Raw genomic sequence first — 21,425 nt, 5'->3', positions numbered from 1 at the left:
CATAGGAAGATTCATGTTCCAACGTTAATGCATTATAGGCAAACAATTCATGCCTCAGATCAATCAAGTACGAGATTTTCACCCTTCTTACTTACTACTTGTAATTAGTACATGATTTCTTCTTCTTCTTTGTTCTCACTATCAATTTCATTTTTACGTACTGTTTATCTTATTATCTATAACAAAAGTTAGAGTTCACCGATTCCCAATTTCCAATGAACATACCAACACATATCCACAACAAATAATAAATCACATTTATCACCTATACGTGGCTCAAGCAAGCAAGAGGGTTAGGAAAATTCCGAGAAGCTTCATTGCACTACATGACTACAGACATTGGAAAGCCACCATGATACCTTGGTTATGTGTATACAATGAAAGCACCAAAACATTTTTTCCCCCTATAACACAACTTATTGTACTCCATAATACATTCATTTCAATTCAATTCAATAATAAGCTTATTGTCCTACATATTTAAGCTCACTTACACTTCACCACCCGAATAGAGAAAAGAATTAATTCTAAGGCATATTTTTTTTTTCACTCTCAAATTAATGCACATGAACACCTACTCTGAAGCCACCACATCACAACCAATGCCACCCACCATGGATGAAGATTTGGAGAACAACACGGAGGATTGCAACAATGCAATGACTCCGATGGTGAGAAAGAAGTCAGAACTAGTTGTGGTCACAAATAATGACTCTCGTTTCCAAATGCTTAGAAATTTCATGACCAATTTGCAAGAGGTCATCTTCGGTACTAAGCTTGTGGTGCTTTTTCCGGCAGTCCCTTTGGCTGTTGTTGCAAATTTTTATAGCTTTGGAAGGGTGAGTACCATTCATGCAAACTGTGTTGTTATTTACTATTCAATTTGCACACATGCTATTGGTTATTAGTTGTGGTAATATATCTGAATTGAACTAAATGCTTACTATCTTTCAATATCACTTAATTCACGCACGTAATCTTTTTACACAACTTTGCACCAAATAATTGATTATAATTTTTGTTGAACTATATATATATATATATATATATATATATATATATATATATATATATATATATATATATATATATATATCATTAAGTATATTTTATAAGAGTTTAATGTTAATACAAGACATTCCTTCAAATTATAGTTAATATAATTTTTAAGAAGATAATTTTGTAAAAATTAATAAATTTATCATATATTATAATTTATGATTGAATAATTCTACTGCAAAATTTATTTTCTCATTTTATAAACTACTTTTATTAACAAGTATTAAAATTATTAAAAATAATGTGTAATATTTCATTTTTTTAACTCTATAATTTAATTTTTTTTATTACTGAGAGAAAATAGTCTATATATTTGGAGTGTATTTGTTTTACATTAGATATATATGATAAATTTATTCATTTTTACACAATTATCTTAAAAATCACATCTACCATATTTTTTAATTAATTAACAATACAATTAAACTATACTACCTATTTTGCATTAAGTAGTTTATAGAAAGGGTTCATCATATCATATAAGTAATTAAATCTGCTTTATTCACCAGAAAATCTAATTGCATTTTTGCCACGTAGCCTTGGATTTTTGCTTTCAGCCTACTTGGACTTGCTCCGCTAGCTGAACGTGTTAGCTTCCTGACTGAGTAAGTTTTCTGTTTGCATGTCATCTCCTAACTCTACAGACTTAGTACAATTTTATATATGTTTCTAACTTCTTTTTTAATTCTTATTACTCAAAAACTTCAAGGCAAATTGCATATTTCACCGGCCCAACAGGTACTATAGAACCAAAATTCATTATGCACAGAGATTTACTTTGCATATTATAGTGTGTACGTGGTAAAAAAAAATTAACCAATTTGGTTTTTGGTTTGTGTGGATGTTAATTCAGTTGGAGGGCTTCTGAATGCAACATGTGGAAATGCAACCGAGATGATCATAGCATTATTAGCACTTCACCAGAACAAAGTTCATGTTGTGAAGTTGTCTTTGCTGGGTTCCATTCTCTCAAACCTTCTCTTGGTTCTTGGCAGTTCACTCCTCTGTGGTGGTTTAGCCAATCTTAAGAGAGAACAAAGATATGACAGAGTATGTATCAATTCCTAATTAGTTTGTTCAAATTTTAAAAATAAATATAATATGCACAAAAAATATTATACCATCATTTAATTATAAATTTTCATGTTTAATTAGAGTATTTACTATGTATGATTACTTGTTTTGTTCATCTTAATTTTGTGTCTTACAATGACACAAATTTAAATATTTTTCACTCAAATATTAAAGATCCTAAAAACAAATGTTTAACTTATTTTTTCGAATCTTAAAATTTGTTAATTTTTCTCTTTCAGAGAGAGCTTAAAAGAGGTAATTTTATTCATAACAAAATTTTAAACAATGTTGCTTGTATAAGCCATGCCAACAAGGCATGTGTTCCAATAGTAAATTTTGTTAAACATGTTTAACTTGAAAGCAATCTTGGTATATAAGCAATGACATTGAAGATAACCTTAGTTGATTTATATTAACAATAATTTTTTGATTGATTGATCGTATAATTTTTTCACACATTGCATAGAAATTAAATCCCAAATTGAATTAACTTCAGTTCATCCTAATTTTTTCCTAATCAAATTGTTTTGTTATTTAATTATTGAATGAACAGAAGCAGGCAGATGTAAACTCACTGCTTTTGTTGCTGGGATTATTGTGCCATTTGCTGCCATTGCTATTCAAATACGCCTTAGGAGGAGGCAATCATTCTATAGCCACTAGCACTCTTCAGTTGTCAAGAGCAAGCAGCATTGTTATGCTTCTAGCATATGTTGCTTACATCTTCTTCCAATTGAAAACCCATAGAAAATTGTTTGATGCACAAGAGGTGATGATGATTATTGATAATTTGGCATTTACTGTTCAGGCACAATTTATTTATGTTTCATTTTTACTGTATATAATTATTACATCATTTCTGTAAATTAGAGAAGTATATATATATATACCCCCAGAAAAGTATGTAATAGTTAATTAATTATAAGCTAAAATAAATATTTAGATAGGATGGTTACCGTAGTTTTTCAATACAATAACTCTACCACACACACTACTACACTATGTCTCTTTCTATGGAAATAGTGAAAGAAAATAGAAACGATGAGTCTTTGCTTTATGCTTTACAAGAGAAATAGCAACGAGTGAAATTATTTTTATGGAATCTGTTATCACAAAAGCTTCTCCGAATATTGGTCTCTCTTTTTCATTTTTTTGGTCTTAATTTTTCAACAAAGTAAATAAATCTTTTTATAACATTAAAAGTTTAAAATTAATTTTAGTTTTAATTCCATAACAAAGTGAATAAATATTTTATAACATTATAAATTAAAAAAAATATAGGAATTATAAAATAAAAAATAATTTTATGCTAAGAAAAAATAATAGAGTAAAAAAATAATCCATTAATTAGTATAAAAATATTTTTCATATAATTTATTTATTTCGTTCCACTAGTACAACTAGGCAGAGAGAAACTTTTTCACATTTTTTCTTCTTATTTTTGTCTATCCAAAACCTTTTTATTTCTTTTCTTTGGATTCATTTCTAATCCAACCAAAACAATAATGTAGGAGAGAAGCGCGGTGATCGAGCCAATGATTCAATTTCTAAGAAAAAATCGATAAAAGTACCAAAGAAAAAGTTGAATTTGTAATTTATCCATATTAGCGTTTCACCCGTGTATAACACGGCATATGCTATTGCTTGGTTATGAAATGATACAGGTTCACCAGTATTTCTATTTTTTTTAGGATATGTCTTAAATATATTATAATCTTGTAACTCAATATAATATAATATTTGTATATATAACTTGTTTACCATTAACCTTTTCCCTGATCACATTTTCAATAGTTAAATTTTAATATATATTGTTAGAACAATAAGATATATATGTGAAATATTGAGTATGCAACCACTTTTAATTAGGTGTGGGGTTTGATTCTGTGATCTGCAGGTGGACGAAGAAGAGGAAAAGGCAGTGATAGGATTTTGGAGTGCATTTACGTGGTTGGTGGGTATGACATTGGTCATATCTCTGCTTTCTGAATATGTTGTGGGAACTATTGAGGTATCTATATATGCATAATATTTAATTAACCATAATTAATTAATGATTATGATGATAATCATTAAGAATTTCAATGGCATGAGCCAAGCATACATTGGATTAACGGGTTATCAATTTTTTGATACTTAAACTAGGCTGCTTCAGATTCTTGGGGCATTTCTGTAAGCTTCATTAGCATAATTTTGCTGCCAATTGTTGGAAATGCTGCAGAACATGCTGGTTCAATCATATTTGCTTACAAGAACAAGTTGGTACGTACGGTTTGTGAATTTGTATGAAGGCTTAAGTTTATTAATTGGCTTTAAAATTAATAATGGCGCTAAATGGTTAATTTTATCACGCAGGACATATCTTTGGGTGTTGCCATGGGATCTGCAACCCAAATTTCTATGTTTGTGGTAAGGCTGAATTATTAGTATTGCTTATATTACTCCAATTATAATTATCATAAAGTAGAAAATAGATTATCTGATTAATGGTGGACATCAAAATCTAAGTGAATTAATGATGTTATAAGATTAATTTTATAAAATTATTATTTTTTATTTATTTGTTGTTTTTTTTATATGTGTTAAATAAACAATTATGTTAGGATGGAGGGATACATCATCATGCTTGGAATAAAGTTTATATAGTTAATTACCAACAGATTTTGATGATCTAGTGACTAATCAATTTCAGGTTCCATTAAGTGTAGTTGTTGCATGGATAATGGGTATAAGAATGGATTTGGACTTCAGTCTTCTTGAAACTGGATGCCTTGCTTTTACAATTATAATTACAGCGTTCACTTTACAGGTATGCACAATGCCTTCTATATATGCCATCTTCTCTTTTCTTTCTGTTAATAATGTGATTTGTTGTTTTTCCTTATAGGATGGAACTTCACACTACTTGAAAGGAGTGATTCTTACACTATGTTACGTGGTCATTGGTGCATGTTTTTTTGTTCTCAAAACTCCTCTAATTGGTAAGTATGCATGCATATATTGAATCAATATTTGAGACTTTTAATAAAGTAATCATTGAATTTACATGGTTTTAATATGTCACAGGGCAATCTCCTAAGGCCAGTTTTGGAGCTAAAACCATCCTTTGAAGCCATCACCACTTAAATGATTTTGTTTCCGACACTAAGATAACCAATGTCACCCTATGGATAACTGAACCTCGTCTCAAGGATCAATTGCAGAGATGGATATTTTTATTCATGGTGGAGATTGTGTGCCTATGACTGAGGCTTTGGGCAACATCATAAAATATATAAAAAAAAATAGTGACTTCAATGCTTTATATAATTCTTTCTTTGTAATAAGGTTTAACAATGACGCTTTGGGTGTGAAATCGCGTCTACGTGTTCTTTTCCTCTGTTTTAATTTTTCGTCATGCCTTCTTACTCTTTATAGATATTATAATTTTCCATGTACTTCATTCATGTTCGCACCACTTTCATGTACCAATGAATAAGAATTTCTTTTTGCATAGGATGTAAAAAATATTTCTTAATAAAATTGTCCTTGTTACAATTTTTATATCTCTATTACGTCTCTCACAAGTAATAGTAATTATTCATAAAATTGCACATCACGCAACTATTAAATAAAATTGCTTTGGATTTCATTTAATCATAAATTATGCTTTAATTTTTGGATGGGGATAAACAACTATCAATATGCGGGCCTTAGTTGTGTCATGGTCTGGATTTGGGTTGTAACCGTGGGTTTGGTTTTTGCTTATGGAGCTTGGGAGTTGGTATTGACCCCAATAGCTTTTTCTATTGGCTCCTACAATCCTTTAAAATTTTAAGATTATTCTTCTCCAAAAAGTATTACAATATTATGTTTCAGCTGCATAAAAGGGGTGTGAATTTTTTGCACCAAAAATCAAGATTCTGTTGGACAAATGCATAGCAGAATCATGACTCGGTTGTGCAAAAAATTTGCACTTCCTTTCATGCATGACAAATGGGAGGACACATCACATGTCGATACAGGACATGGCGCTCTCACCAACCTTGAATACAACTCCGCTCTAGTTAGGAATGCCACGTGAGGCCTATGAGTCCCTTGATCTAATCGAAAAATGTCATTAGTCGGGTTATTACCACTTAACATTCCCTTCGGTTCCTTTAAATCGTTCGGACCATCCTCCAATATACCTATTATGTGTCATCCACCTTCTCTTAATGAATTCTTACTCATTTTTCATGATGAAAAGTATGAATAATGATTGTGTTGGTACTTGTAAATAGACATTAGAGGATGTAATCCCACTGTATAGGCGTATGCCCCAACTCCCAACACAACAATCACTCCACCTCGTTCTTTCATCCTTTCCTCGTGATGCGTGCCAATCCTTATGAAGTCCCTGAATGGAAATATCCTCCATCACACACACAACACAAACATAACAAGAGAAGAGGAAAATTAATCCTTTTTCCTCTCTAGGATCGTCATCAAAATGTCCCTTTAGTGGACATGACCACTTGTACATTCATCACTACCAATCCAAATGTTAATTCATCACAAGACATCCAAATAAAATTTGTCAAGGGTTGGACACTCCCATACCCAATCCCAAAACACAAGAGTTCATGATCAATATCATAACAGTTCATATCATGCAACATGTCTTACCAAGTGGTTACACTCACTTAGTTTTACAACATTTAATCACAACAATTCAAATCATGTAACATGTCTTGTCAAGTGATCACACTCACTTGGTCTTACAACATTTAATCATAACACTTTTCACTTAATACTTATCAATCAAAGCAAACAATTCAATCCATAATTTATATCATATTTTTCATGCAATTTTACATACACAAGACACTTTCTCATTTGGAATTGTGTCTAATTACCCGCTTTTAAAATCAACATTTTCATTGATGTAGAAATCCAATTGGGGCAAACCATATATGTTTCTCAAGGTTTTTGAATGTAAGGAATTCAGTTTTGGACTCAAAATCATCCAAATCCACTCCTATTTTGTTAGATTTCGAAAATGCTCTGCATTTGACCTCAAAAGTTGTAACTTGTTTCCTAAATTTCAATAGTTGTAGAAATCCATTTCATACAAATATTATATCAAACCCTATGCTTTCAAACATGAGGAACTCAATTTCATGGTCAAAATCTATAGAAAACAAGCCCATATGTACAATTCGTTCAAAACAGTGTAGGATTTACCGAAAAAGCACAAAACATGAAATCATGGTTCCATAGGCTATACTAACTCAAATATGGTGTATTGTATGTATAACCCTAGATTCTTGGACCTAATAAGTTCAATTTTGAGGTACATATCAATAGATTCCAACTCCAAATTTAAAATCTTCAAAAACAAAACATGAGAAACACATTTTTGCCTTAACTTGAAAATTAAATTCTCAAGGATACACAACTCCAAATGAGACATATCATATATGCTTTTCTAGATTTTTGGGGTCAAGGAACTCAATTTTGAACCTAGAATACTTCGCATCAAACATAGTGTCACAAATCCAAATTACGGGATTTGGGTTCAACATGCAAAAATTATCATATAAATGAAGTTCTAGTGCCTAGCAACATAGGATAGGTCCTAAGAAATTGAATACTCCGCCCTTACCTCTTTGTTGACTTAAGGAAACAAGGAAATGAATGTGGGTTGAGCTAGAATCTTGAGCTTCTCCTAAACATGAACTTGGAGAATGAAGAGGAGAGGATGAGAACTCTAGCTTCAAGAGGAGAAGAAAATGAAGATGGGCGTGAGGAGAGGGACTCACTTGCACCTCCAAGGACTTGAGCTTCCAACAATGCAGGAAGAGAAGAAAGAAAAAGTAAAGACCTCCTATTTTCTCCTTGGTCAACGAATTCAACAACAAAAGAGAAGGTTGTTTTCTCTTTTATAAAGGGAGAGTTAGGTTTAAAGGGGCTCCCACATGTGCATCTCCTAGGTTTTTTTCTCTTTTTTTCCTATTCAAACTAACTACACTTAGTGATTTAAGCTCTCAATTAGTCCCTAATTAATTCTAACTTCTAAATTAATTCTAGAGTGATAAGTTCATTTATTAATATCTTCTATTAGTCTTGACAAAAAATAACTAAAGTGAATGAGAAATTAATTATCCTCCTCTTTAATTTTTAAACTAATAGTTTCTCACACCTAGACACATTCATGTTCTATACTTTCATTAGTTAGTCTAAATCTCTCTGCTTGGTCTAAAAGCCTTTGATTACTAAATTGTCATTAATGAAAGATTTATTTACTTTGACTTTCTAAACTATAGTTGACTGATGGTTAACTAAGGGTTCTTTGTATCTAGACAACTAATCCCTAGACTCAGGACTTAAATCTAGATAACCTCGTGACTATTTAATGATGGTTATTTCTCTTATATGCATGATTTTACTAAGAATAATACGACTACACTGCATATCAAACAAACACTGATAGTTTTTACATAGAACTTCCCAATCTAAGAAAATTAGGATGTTACACGAAGTTAGCAAAAAAATCAATATTACCTTACAAAGGTAAATGGTATGTTTAGTAGAGATATTATATACCTACACAAAGTGATTTCCCTTTATAAGTTCAATGAAAATAAGATGGGGCTTTGCTGGCATGGGATCCCTAAGTGGAAAGAAGGTCCAACTTTACAACTTAGATAAGTGGACTAATACACCATTATACTGACTAGCAATGACATAACCCATGTTGTTAATGGTCATCCACTTCTCATAGGAAACTGGACCACGTTCAACATACAAAGAGGTTATTAATCCCAACAGTCTCTCTTCTAAACCAAATAATTAAACATAGATTGAGTGTCATATTTGAAGTTTGTGAAGCAAATCTTAACGAATAAGAGACCAAGACTCCTGACCCTAGCCTAGTGCAACTGCAATTGTCCAATAACAACCTGTTGGACAACGGAATTATGATTCTGTTATGCATCAACAACACTGAAAATAACATAATTGTGATTCTGTTGTGCGAAATTTCACAATGGAATCATGATTCCGTTTGTCCACGAAAACAAAAAAAAATACTTGACGACATGAGTGCAGAGAGTGACGAATGGGAACAAAGGGAAAGAAAAAAGAGAAAAAATGAATGAAAAAAGGAAAAGAGGGAAAGGAGAATGAAGATAGAGGAGTTGGGGAAGGGTGGGGTGCGGTAGTTTGATAATTGCTCTAGGCTGCTAGGGGTCAAGAACAATTTTGTTGGGACTAATAGTAAGACCCATGTAGCTTTTATAATCATTTAGAAGGCATAGTTTATACAATTGTTGTAGGAGATTGCCTCTTATGCATGGGCTCGTCATTTGCTGCCACTGCATCTGCTAAAACTCGAAGGTGAAAGAAAGGGCTCAATGCAACACCAGCTAAAGTCCTAAAAGTCTATGAGCAGTCAAGCGATCATAATGCTATGAAAGAATTGAAGAAAATCCGAAAATTCCAAATTTATGTAGCTTCAGAATTTGAATTCCTCTGGCAATTAGCTAAAAAAGAAGAGAAGAGAAGAAAAGAAAAGACAAAAACCTCATTTGCTAAATCAAATGCCGTTTTATTCAATAACTCGTGTATTTCGACAGAGCATCCAAAACACCTATAAGAATCATCTACGTGTTGTGATATTAAAGAGCCGCTTAATTCTCTCAGTTTTTCAAACTATATATCATCCACTCATCTCTTTTGGAAATTCAAGAGTTTGACTGATACAGCGAAAGAACCAAAGAACAGAATAATAAATCCAAGAAGCACAATCACTGAAAGGCCCACAGCTGAAAATCCGTTGATTTTAGTTTCGAATCCAAGACTAACAACTAAGTATTCTTTTACAGTGCCCTCGAATCCAGGTCCTATAATTTTGGTTTCCACATCACCAAGCTGAGACGTGATGATACCACGTAACGTCCATGCAATCGGGCAGATATAATAGAACCAAATCCACCACCCGGGAATACTCTGAGACATTGCAAGTAATGAAGAAGAGTCATTAGAATCCCAGAGAGAAAAGACAACTTTTCATTTTTAAAAATAGCCATGAAGCTACTTGGATTTTAGATGCAAAGATTCATTTCTCTATTTCTTTCTGGAATAACAACGTAAAAGCATGAATATCAATACACAATTGCTCGTTAGAGCAAAACATACAGAAAACATTTTATGTGGTATCATCACAGAAATAAAAGTTTGTACTAAAGTATCAAATACATGATTCTGGGTTAAAAAAAAACTAGATAAAATGTTCTGCGAGTATGATATTACTCACCGATTTTGGGATTAGAAAACCTGAAAGAAGATTCCACAGAGAGTAAAATGCTGAAGAAATAACAGCTGCTAAATGTTGGGAAGGTGTAAGACCAACAGCCATCATGCCGTAAAAGGTGAAGTAGGTGAACGTTAGGAACATGAATACAAGATAGAGAAAAAACTTTCCTGCAACAAATAAAAAATCATCCACTTAAAACACAAATTTTATTCACGTGTAACATCTAAAACCATTTCTGCCTTCTCTTTTTCATTTTTAAAAGAAAGCACACTTCAAAAAATTAGTATGATTCGAAGGTAAACAATTCAACTATGAATTTCAGGACACTAATCGATTTTGGGTGGAAGGAGGGGTGATGGTCACTGTTTGCATCACTAAATTGTGAGGTGGATTCCAAACAATATAAAACAATAAATATATACAAATGGAAAGCTAAAATATTACCGGGTGTCCTTTCAAAATTGATCATGAAATATGTGATTACACCAAATAGTACTGTCTGAACAGCAATGTATGGTATCTCTATAAGCCCCTGTCAATCATATTAAGCAATTACTTACAAGCAATTTGCATAAAACACCTAACCATGGAATTAAATTTTCAGTATTATAAGACTTACCTGGGCTGCCGCATAAGCGATTGGAGAGTACATTCCAGCAGCTTTCTCTCTATAAAACACTGTCCTTTCTATTGAAACAATTGGCTGTACAGAAGAAGCGTTATTTACCCCAAGAAACATGCATGCAGAATAAAGAGCTCCCATGACCACAAACAGCTCTTGAGTTGATTCCCTACAGAATAATAATGACAACTGTTTTATTAGTATAGGGGTTAGAGATTGATGACATCGTAAACAAACTTTGATCTATCTTTAATTAAACAAAAGATCCCAAGTAATAATCATTTTATCAAGCCTCAGTTAGTCCTCTGTATACTAAAGCAGATCCATAAATTTTTGTATTCCAATTTTGGTCTCTTCTTTAGTTTAGTGTTATATTTTAAGACAATTCACTTTAGAATAAATGATAACACAGAGAACAGTTACCTTTTTGAACCAATGTCCCAAAATATGGTACCAAATATCAAAGCACTTATTGTGGTGAAGTATAACCTCATGGCATTATATGCTGGACTTCTCCAGTACACAAGATTTTGTTTCCATAAGCATCGTAAAAATTGGTTGAACAAGTTTTGTGAATATATCGTGTCAAACTTCAGTGGTTCAGAGCCTGCAGGAGGATGTCCAAATTGCAAAACAGAATATTCCACCCCCCTGAGAAAAACATTGATTGAAGAGTTTAATCATTCATCTGAAAAGAAATATTCTAATCTGCCACTTGTAGCTTTAAGGTTGTAACATCATGGTTTTTTTCCCGTTCTCGAAGAAGACTGTTTTATCCGTATCATCTCTCTCCAACCTAAACTAAAAGAAAAGAATGGAAAATCGACTTCAGCAATAGCACTTAAGCAACTACAAATTAGAAGCACCTATATTGATCCGAATTCTTGTAAATGTCTGCAAAATCTTCACCAATTCTCTCTTCAGTAGCAGGTGTAGTAACCTCAAGCACCCAGGTAGCCGGATTGTAGCCACTTGGAATGGGGGGAATTCCCCTTATTCCCTGCAGAGCGGATAGGAAAACAACCACAAACCAAAAATATAAACAACAAATGGAAGCACACTTGCATCTTGACATTTGTTTTAACAATGAAATCAACACACATAAAAAGGGAATAAGAACAATTAGGCAGAGGCATTCTTGTGTCATGCATACTCATTCATGAATATCTTAGGTAACTAGAAATGCCAGATAAGATGAAAAGCTAATCTAGACTATAAAGGTTCTCTCTCTACATATTCTTTTTCTTTCCCCTTTTCTCCTACATCACATATTCATCACAATAGGATTTAATCCTGTGAATTTGTATTGTCTGACCTACTCTGCTCGTGGCTCCTTTTATATTAAAAGGTAGAAGTAACAAGAAGAGTCTTCAAACTGAGGACAAGTGTACAAAATGAGATAAGTATAAGCATCTAACACGAAGAATTTCTTATTCATATAATCTAAACCTAATATTTGATTATATCAATAAAGAAAAAAGTGTTTGATGGAAAAAGCAGGATGCTTCCATTTGGATAGGTTGGCGTTTGACAGCAATGAAAGAAATTACACAATATGAATTATCACTCTGCTAACAGCAACAACAAAAACAACAATACAAAACAATTTTTAACCTCAACCTGAAAGTAGTCTATCATTATCCGTGAGTGCACGCCAAGCTTTCCCCCATATATTACTCGTCCCCCACGTTTCATAAGAAGTAACTGGGTAGAGCAAAAACTAAGCTTTAGACTCTCTGATAGAAGCTAGTGCATCACTAGTTATCAAAACATAAAACAGATGAAAAAGTAACTAAACTAACTTCATCAAATGCTTCAAATATATCAATACTTGGTTGATGTATGGTGCAAACCACAGTTCTTCCTGTATCAACAGTATTTCGAACAGCTCGCATAACAATAGCTGCTGCACGTGCATCAAGTCCAGAAGTAGGCTCATCCATGAAAATAATGGAAGGGTTTGCTACAAGCTCCACTGCTATGGTTAATCGTTTTCTCTGCTCAGTTGATAAGCCTGAGCTACCTGGCATACCAATCAAAGCATGTCTCAAAGTATCAAGCTCGACTAGTTTCATCACTTGTTCAACAAATTCCTGTAGAATATATCAGTGAAAAGTTGGAATAATTGCTTATAAAATAAAGGTTTGGAACTAATTCAGCACGATCAAATAGACAATGTGTTCTGAAACAACTTACATGTCTTTTAGAAGTTCCAACTTCCTTTGGCAGGCGAAGAGAAGAAGAAAACAAAAGCGACTCCTCAATTGTTACTTGAGGAGAATGTATATCATTTTGTTCAACATATCCTGATATTCTGGCAAATGTTCGTTGCTCTTTTGGGTGACCCGAAATTTTAATTTCCCCTTCTATGTACCCTCCAGTTTTCCTGCCAGCCAGTACGTCCATTAAAGTGGTTTTTCCAGCCCCACTAGACCCAACTAATGCTGTAAGAACACCAGGTGAGAAAACTCCGCTCACGCTTGACAAGAGCTGCAACCGAGTTTCAGGTATGCCTTGCTTGCTTAGTTCCTGTAAAAAAATATTTTAGAAATATTTAATGGAAATGAGATCTCTCCTATGTGTTGTGGCGTGTATGTTACAATATAGCATAGTGTATCAGTTCATTCAGTTGATAAACTTAGAAATTGTCAAATTACAAATCCCCCCACCTTTGGCATATCAACAAAATAATTGACATTATGGAATGTCATTGTCAGTGGTTGAAATGGAAGAATCATTCCTTTGTTATTGTCCTCTCTTGCGGATCTGGTACGGGTACTCAATTCATAGGCCTGATTACTGGCTGAACAACCAAGGGATGGATAGTGAAACATGTTTTGTCAATACTCAATAGATTATCAATCTTTGAATCTATGGACAGTTATTCATTAAAAGTTTGGCCGGGTCATTACCATTTCTGGAAGAACTGTTTTCCGAGTCATCATCAGAAGGGATAACTGTTCGTGCTTTTTGAATTGCTTCATTAAAAAGTAATATGACAAAGAAGAAAAGAGGGATTAAATAAAGATAAGCATATATCTACGGCTAAAGAAATTCCCTGCCCAAAGGGAATAGTAATTAAATATTAAGAGAGAAAACATGCTCTTGAATGGAAAAATATTGGGAAATATTATTCAAAACTTACGATTCAGATAGGTCAAGGCCACAGTGACCATGTTGTTGAAAAAAAATGCATAGCCAATTAAAACTGCAATACCAATCCAATACCAGTAGTCACCAGTTGGTAGGCTGTTTGAGTGGAGGATATTGTAGCCAACTGTGCTGTTCCCAGTTTCGGATTTCTGCAGATAGTTAACATTGTAAACCATAAATATTCTATAAAGCCTTCCCAAAAAAGATTACATGTGATGATTCACACCTTCAACTTCAGATTTTGATGAGTTGACTCGAGAGGGTACTAAAGCACTATAACCAGGTGGTCAAAAGTTTAATCCTTGTTCCACTCACTCTTCGTAATTAAATCAAGTTTTATCACAAGGTAATCCTATGCTCTTTCCGTGCTTAACAAAAGCACAAAAGGCTATCACGTGAGAAGGTTCTAGGCATAAAAAAATCATTCTTGACAGGTTAACATTTGGGGTAGGGTATACGTATAATTCCTTGACAGTATTAACACGTGAATGTAAAGTAAAAGAAAAATAAGACTAAAGTTACATGGCAAAATGGAATACCTTCATCCATCTTGAAGCGGTAAATTCATTAACTGTAATAGCACGTTGTCCATAGGTAAGGGGTGACACCCAGTAGCCCCAAATCCACCATGGTTTTATCATTCCTGAAGGAATAACAGTCAAATCACTAATATTAATAGCAATGTTATGTTATTAACTTTTCTTTAAGAATTTGCGGTGCTGCCTACCTTTAGGTACAATAAATCCTCCCAGTAAGAATACAACCAGCAGTGAAGCTGACCCATATGTATTGGCAAGAACCATATCTCGTGCAATAGCAGCCATCATCCGGAAGAGACCTAATGCCATTTGATGCATTACGAAAAGTATAAGCATGTAGCGAAAAAACCTGAAATATTTTAACAAAATGCAATGATTACGAGGGTTAAAAAGAAAATTCGCAACATAAAGATGTAATAAAATGAAGATACCTTCCCGCTGATGGCGCAAATCCAACACTGTAATATACAACAACTGTCCATATAATAGCCTCAATAATGGAATACGGTACACGGAGAATCCAACTGCTAAGAGACCATGCCCATGCAGGATAGAACAAATTATCTCTTTGCTTATAAAATACTGGAAGCCGAGTTATCATAAGAGGCAGCTCAGAAAACCCATTAAACATCATGTGAACCAGCCCAAAAAATAGAGCAGAAAGATAAAGGCGTCCGTAAACCTCATTTGTGGGATGTAACCTTGTTCGAAGGAATATAGTACATGTGACAAATCCTACAAAAGCAACCTTTGGCAACAAAATAATTTGATGTTAGTACATATGGACCCAAAAATATAGAAATGTAAATGCATCAAAAAAGTTACAAAGATTTTTTACACCACCAACCACTCAAAAATGATATATAATTTATATGATTTTTAAAATAATTAATATAAAATTCAATAAATTTATTAGTATAATTTATAGAATATAGTATTAAATAAAAATATAAAAATTTATTTACATTGTCACTGCACATGTAGAAAACAAATTACATCAATATAATTTATGATGTCGGAGCTTACTACAACTCTATTTGTATAACATATTAATATTAATTTTCAGGTGTAACTAATAAGTTGTTGAATTATTTAATTTTTTTTTTAAAATAATTGTGTCTGACTTTGCAATCTATTAGCTAAACCCTATTCTAAGGATTCAATTATAAATATTTATATATTTAAAAAACTAATTAAAAATGATTAATTCTTCAAAATATAAAATCTTATTTGTCATAAAAATATATAAAATCTTATATATAATTTCAAATAATTCAAGAACTTATGACTTAGTTTAATTTTATCATCTAACTCTATCAAAAAGATGCAAGCCGGTAAAGCATTTAATTAAGTCAATAACTATCATACATGTCATGAAAAGCAAAAAGTTCAAGCTACATGTGAGGATTTCAGTGTAACTTTGATGAGTCAAATCTTAAAATAGATTTCTTTAAATGAGCGCTTATGAGTTTGTCAAATTATCATGATAAGTGATAACAATCATAGATCTCATGAAAAGCAAACAATATTTACAGGGCAAAGTGCAGCGTAACTTAGATTAAATAATCAATAAAATACACTCTATATAGTATATAGTACATGTCTAAATTAGAACAAGAGACCGTAGATGGGCAACCTAGCTACGTGATGCTGTACGGAGTTATTGTATGAAGTTGAGAACAAGAGAGACCATCCACGTGATGACGTGAATCGGTCAACTGCTATATAACTATGATGACTCAATATTTTAAGGTTGGACAAAATGTTTTTTGCCTTTTGTTTCTGTTTTTATTAATGATTAAAAAATGTCACTGAATTTTTATTTTTAAAAATTTGTATAAATATAATGAAAATATTTGTATTTTTAAAACAAGAAATTAATAAAATAAAAATAAGATGATATTTTTGCAATTATAAGAAAAAATAAAAAAATACTTTCATATATTAAACATATTCTAAGATTTCTGTTTAATTGTGTGAATTATTTTTTTATGTTCCTTAACAGTACAATACGATAAAAAAAAAAGTATTTAATGTTTTGAGTTACCATATCATATGACTTTCAATTAATAAAAACTGCACTACATGCACCTTTATAAGAATGATAGAATCTTTCCAATTCTGAAATGAAAAAGAGAAGGAATTCAAATAAATAGTTTAAATATACTATATCAAATATTCAAGAGTACCTGGCAGGTCCTAAAAATATAAAGAAAGCTATGCCTTTTGATCAAAAGGACTTCTCGTTGAAAGCAAGCTTTAACGACCTCCCATGTTGCCACGGCATATTTAGTTCTAGCCAAAGCCAAATCATGACATTCTGATTTATCATAAGGATGAGTTTGCAAGGATTCCATATACCTTCCAAATTTGGAATTTCTAAAGGCTCGTGCAATCTCAGCAACTGAGACGAACTGATATGGTTTTGAAGGATCAGCCCAGTATTGAGCTTGATCCTTTTTAGAGGTCACCTGACAAAAGAAAGGATGTTAAGCAACAGTTAAGGACTTAAGGGAAGCATTTAATCATGAAAACATGTGAACAAGGATTACCTCCTGGAGAAAGTCTGCTATCCCCTTACGAGGTGGGAGTTGAAAACCTAATGACTGAAAAAACTCGAGTACATCTTCTCGAGGTCCTTCATACACCACGTGTCCTTCTGCCAGAAGCACCAGATCATCAAAGAGCTCAAATGTTTCAGGAGCTGGCTGAAGGAGAGCCATGAGTACTGTAGCTTCCATCTGATGAACAAAATTCCTTATGCATTTTACTATCAGGAACGTAGTAGAGCTATCAAGACCAGTTGATATTTCATCCATAAATAGTGTTTTTCTTGGGCCCACAATCATTTCTCCTAAAAGATGCAATACAAGAAGTCATTGTTTGCTGCAAATGCACGACCTAAATCAGGTTCATCACCGTGTTTGAAGTCCTATAGTTCAGATGCAGTTAAAACATTCATAAAAATTGTCATTTTTGGACAATCTAGAACCTCCTAATGAATCCAAGAAGCAATATACTAACTAGTAACTACAAACATTATTAGTAAAATATTTGCAAAAGTTCAAGCAACAATGCAATAGGCTTTTCACGGCAATGTAGCTTCAACAAGTATATGTAGTGTTATCCTTCTTCTACGATGTTAAAAAAGAATTATAACAAAAATCTTCAATTGATTGCCTCAATATTCAGTAATACATTACAATTGTAATTTGAAAGTTGAAACTAATTGAAACAATAACTAAATTAACATAAAGAATAAAAAGGAGGACTTGGGACAGAAACAAGTACTAATAAAGATGCTGAATACAAATGCAGCAACTCCTGAAGAAGAGAGAGAAGAAACCTGTTGTAACTCTCTTCCTTTGACCGCCAGAGACCCCTCGAAGCATATCGTTGCCAACTATTGTATCCGAACATATATCGAGACCAAGAACTTTCAAAATGTAATCTGTATTCACGCTGTGTTTTTTACCTCCAACAGAAGATGCCTGTGAAGTTAATCAAATAAATCCCACATAAGCCATCAGGATATATAGCCCAGAATACACACGTGCAGGTGCAGTCATGCCTCGTGATTTTCATAGACTAGACATTTAGGATGATAACCTTCATAAACGCGTCAACTTCTGGACTAGGTCGTATGTTCCTTTCAATCTCTCGGCGGCCCAGTTCATCCGTATATGCTGCGAGAGTTAAGCACATTTATTGTAGAAATTTAATTGTTAAATATATAGAAAATCTTCAACATAATTAAATTAATATTTAATTACCTGCAAAACCTTTTGCACCTTGACATCTAGCACCAAAGTCCAAAGTTTCTCGTACTGTCAGTTCTGCAATGTGATCATCTGTTTGGCTAATGTATGCAGAAGTCCGTCGAACATAAAACTCATCTAATTCATGGCCATTGTATGTTATACTACCAGTTGTCTGTAGAAACAGAACAGTAAGAAGAAAAAATGTAAGAGTAGCGAATTTTAAAATGAGCACGGTAATATAAAAAAAAAATGTTAGCTTACAGTGTCTTTCTCCACAATGGCTTAGATTTTGCTAAATATAAACATGGCAGAACGGCACAATTACAAACAACCAAATTTCAATGCAGGTTAGACATCGACGAAATCAAATTAACCAAAAAAAAATGAAGATTTTCTTTATTTAGATAAATTAAAATTTAAGACTATTGTATATAATCTGAACAAATTATACAACTATTAGTCATATAAAAAATTAAGAGAGTTAAAAAAATCATTAAATTTATTGAAAATCACTTAAAATTATACAACTATTAATAATATCAAAAATAGTAATAGACTTTCTAACACTTTTTCAAATACAATGTATTATGTCGGTTAAAATTTATAGAAAATCCCTAAATTAAAAGATAAGAGAAATTGTAATTATGCAATAAATATATATAATTTATTTCAATGTAAATAAGAAAAGAATTTTTTTATCTATTATTTTTAGGATATTGGTTAAAAATTAAAAGAAAAAATATTGTGAAAATTATAAAAAAAAATAAGAGCGTAAAAAAAATTAATCTTTTTTCTTTTAATTTGTTAACCAATATCCTAATAATATTTATTAACATTTTTGTAAAAGAAAGAAAAGAATAAAGTATAAAATAATATTATTATTCATGTGATATATAAAAAACATAAAGAAAAAATATTTTAAGAGTAATTATATGAGTGATATATTATTATTAATAAATTGTTTACGAACTCATTTTGAACTCGTTTTATTTTTATTTTTTTTCTCTTTTTATAATTATGTCACTCATCTTATCCTAAATCATTTCTCCTTTTCTTCCTTATCTTCTGATAAACTACGTTGCTTAAATAAGTTATGGGAGCAGAATCATACAAAACGATGAGTTGAAATGTTCTTTCCCTCATTTATAAGCGTGTTTAGTGATACCTTCCACAGTATTCATTTCTGATACAAACCTTCAAGTTACTATCAAGCTTGCCCGCGAGTGCCAGAAGCAAGGAGGTTTTGCCCGCTCCGGGAGGTCCTAGTAGCAAAGTCATCCTGCAATAATACAGCGAAAAAGTAACCAGTTACAAAAGCGCACACACACACATGAAATCTCTGAACCTATCAAATAAAGAAATTAACTCACACCCGTGATGACATTGCCATCACGTTGCGCCCTGATTTCAAATTACTATAACTAGTATGTTTCACAATTCACTCGATGTCCATCAGAAAAATAGAAATAACTCGATTCACACGGTTGCGTAACAGCAACATCAACTGAAACGCGCGAAAAAGGAGGAAAACAAGAAAGCGCGCTCACCTTCCAGGCTTGATGACGCCACTGACATCGTTCAATATAGTAAGGGAATGCCGTTTAGGTCGGCATATCATCAACTTGGTTAGGATACTCTGCACGCAACCACACGGAACAGATTTTTAGGATACGCAAAAGAAATGGCGAAAAGGAGTACAAAGACGAAATTAACCTCAAAAACATCGCGAGTGTAGTTAATCAGGGTAGGAAGAGCTCTGGATCCGATTTGAACATCCGCAGTGACGCTCAAGTTCTTGTACCTCACTTCGATCTTCGGCACCTTCAATCCAACCCTATCGAAGTAAAAAAAAAAAAAAAAAGAAGAAAAACAACAACAAAAAACAAAAATAGCAATATAGAATTATAGATCTGTAACTTTGAAAACTCGCAAACGTAAATATGATTTGAAAGCCGAACCTGTCGAAGCGTTCTTTGATGGCGGCGAGGAGGCGGTAGTTGTCTTGGTCGTTGGTGGCGAGTGCTTTCTTAACGACTTGTTCGCGGCTAGAGCGGCTGAGTTTTCTGACATCCATTAAGTTCTCGGTGCCGGTGCCGGTGCCTTGCGTCGGAGGTTGCGGGCGGGAAGAGGAGGCGCGGAGGAGAGCATAGTTGATGCGCTTCTGCGACGGCAACCTCGACAGCGCCACCCACTGCAACTCCTCCTCGTCCTCCCTCACCATATCGGCGTTCGACGCTCGCGCGAAGCTCTCGCTCCCGAACGATCCGATTTCGAAGTACTCACTTCCATCGGAAGCCGCCATTGTTTCTCTCTCTCTCTCTCTCTCACCAGCTTTCTCTCTCCGTAACGGTTTCGAGTTTCCGATTTGGGATCGGAGAAAAAACGATAAATGGCAAAGTGAGTGAGTCTATGTCTGTATGTGAGTTTGGGAAGAAGAAAAGTGTTTGTGGTGTGTGATTTGATTTAATGCAAGTGTGGAAGCGCTACGCGAACTTTGAAATGTGGTGAGAAGACGGAAATGCCCCGTGTTTCGCGCTAGAGTTTGTTACGTTTCTTTTTTCTTTTTTTTCAAAAATGGAAAATGCACTCGCTGTGAACGCAATGTTGCGACGCTTAGTTTAGCCATTTGGAGGCTTTGTCCTATTCTTTCGAATCGCAGCTTCCGTTATTGGTATGACTCGAGGGTTAACATTTAACTCTTTTTTTCTCACCAAAAAATTATAATTTAACTAGTGGCTAAATGTTTGTTTTATACAACTCAAATTTATAATAATTTTTTAAAAATATATAAATTATATTATAATTAAAATGTGCAACTAATTTGTACATATAAATTTTATTTTAGATTTATGATAAATAATTTATACTGTAATATATTGTTATTTTTAATTATTGATAATTTCTTATAAAAATATTTGAATTAAAGTTACACATGAAGA

The 21,425-nt window shown here is 33.0% G+C and overlaps 2 protein-coding genes across 2 annotated transcripts; one reads left to right on the top strand and one right to left on the bottom strand.

Annotated features, from left to right (window-relative positions):
* The first annotated feature begins 439 nt into the window (after positions 1-439).
* On the top strand, positions 440-5,670 carry LOC100816844 (vacuolar cation/proton exchanger 3). The gene is made up of 11 exons (XM_003544244.5): positions 440-839; positions 1,597-1,664; positions 1,769-1,797; positions 1,913-2,109; positions 2,687-2,902; positions 4,031-4,144; positions 4,279-4,395; positions 4,489-4,542; positions 4,826-4,942; positions 5,021-5,114; positions 5,200-5,670. The coding sequence occupies exons 1-11, from the start codon at positions 561-563 to the stop codon at positions 5,241-5,243; spliced, it is 1,329 nt and encodes a 442-aa protein (XP_003544292.2). The 5' UTR covers positions 440-560; the 3' UTR covers positions 5,244-5,670.
* Positions 5,671-9,682: 4,012 nt separating this feature from the next.
* Positions 9,683-21,049, bottom strand: LOC100816324 (ABC transporter G family member 31). Its single transcript, XM_003544243.5, has 24 exons — positions 20,445-21,049; positions 20,200-20,320; positions 20,034-20,122; positions 19,681-19,765; positions 18,499-18,658; positions 18,335-18,411; positions 18,072-18,216; positions 17,278-17,579; positions 16,915-17,196; positions 15,157-15,473; positions 14,914-15,074; positions 14,726-14,829; positions 14,179-14,335; positions 13,946-14,011; positions 13,703-13,836; positions 13,230-13,562; positions 12,836-13,126; positions 12,654-12,737; positions 11,900-12,033; positions 11,457-11,684; positions 11,031-11,202; positions 10,856-10,943; positions 10,412-10,578; positions 9,683-10,104 (listed from the first exon to the last, which is right to left on the bottom strand). The coding sequence occupies exons 1-24, from the start codon at positions 20,786-20,788 to the stop codon at positions 9,823-9,825; spliced, it is 4,323 nt and encodes a 1,440-aa protein (XP_003544291.1). The 5' UTR covers positions 20,789-21,049; the 3' UTR covers positions 9,683-9,822.
* Positions 21,050-21,425: the final 376 nt, after the last annotated feature.

Source organism: Glycine max, chromosome 14 (assembly GCF_000004515.6).
Source record: "Glycine max cultivar Williams 82 chromosome 14, Glycine_max_v4.0, whole genome shotgun sequence".
NCBI classification, from domain to species: Eukaryota; Viridiplantae; Streptophyta; class Magnoliopsida; order Fabales; family Fabaceae; genus Glycine; species Glycine max.
This window is presented reverse-complemented; position numbering and strand designations above follow the sequence as displayed.

Bases quoted from the DNA above. Each gene is read 5' to 3' on its own strand.
- LOC100816324 (XM_003544243.5), bottom strand. From the start codon at position 20,788: ATGGCGGCTTCCGATGGAAGTGAGTACTTCGAAATCGGATCGTTCGGG. The intron at 14,830-14,913 runs GTAGGCAGCACC...TTATTCCTTCAG, and splicing joins AGGATTTATTGTACCTAAAG to GAATGATAAAACCATGGTGG. The intron at 10,105-10,411 runs GTGAGTAATATC...GCAATGTCTCAG, and splicing joins GTTTTCTAATCCCAAAATCG to AGTATTCCCGGGTGGTGGAT.
- LOC100816844 (XM_003544244.5), top strand. From the start codon at position 561: ATGCACATGAACACCTACTCTGAAGCCACCACATCACAACCAATGCCA. The intron at 4,145-4,278 runs GTATCTATATAT...TACTTAAACTAG, and splicing joins ATGTTGTGGGAACTATTGAG to GCTGCTTCAGATTCTTGGGG. The intron at 5,115-5,199 runs GTAAGTATGCAT...AATATGTCACAG, and splicing joins TCTCAAAACTCCTCTAATTG to GGCAATCTCCTAAGGCCAGT.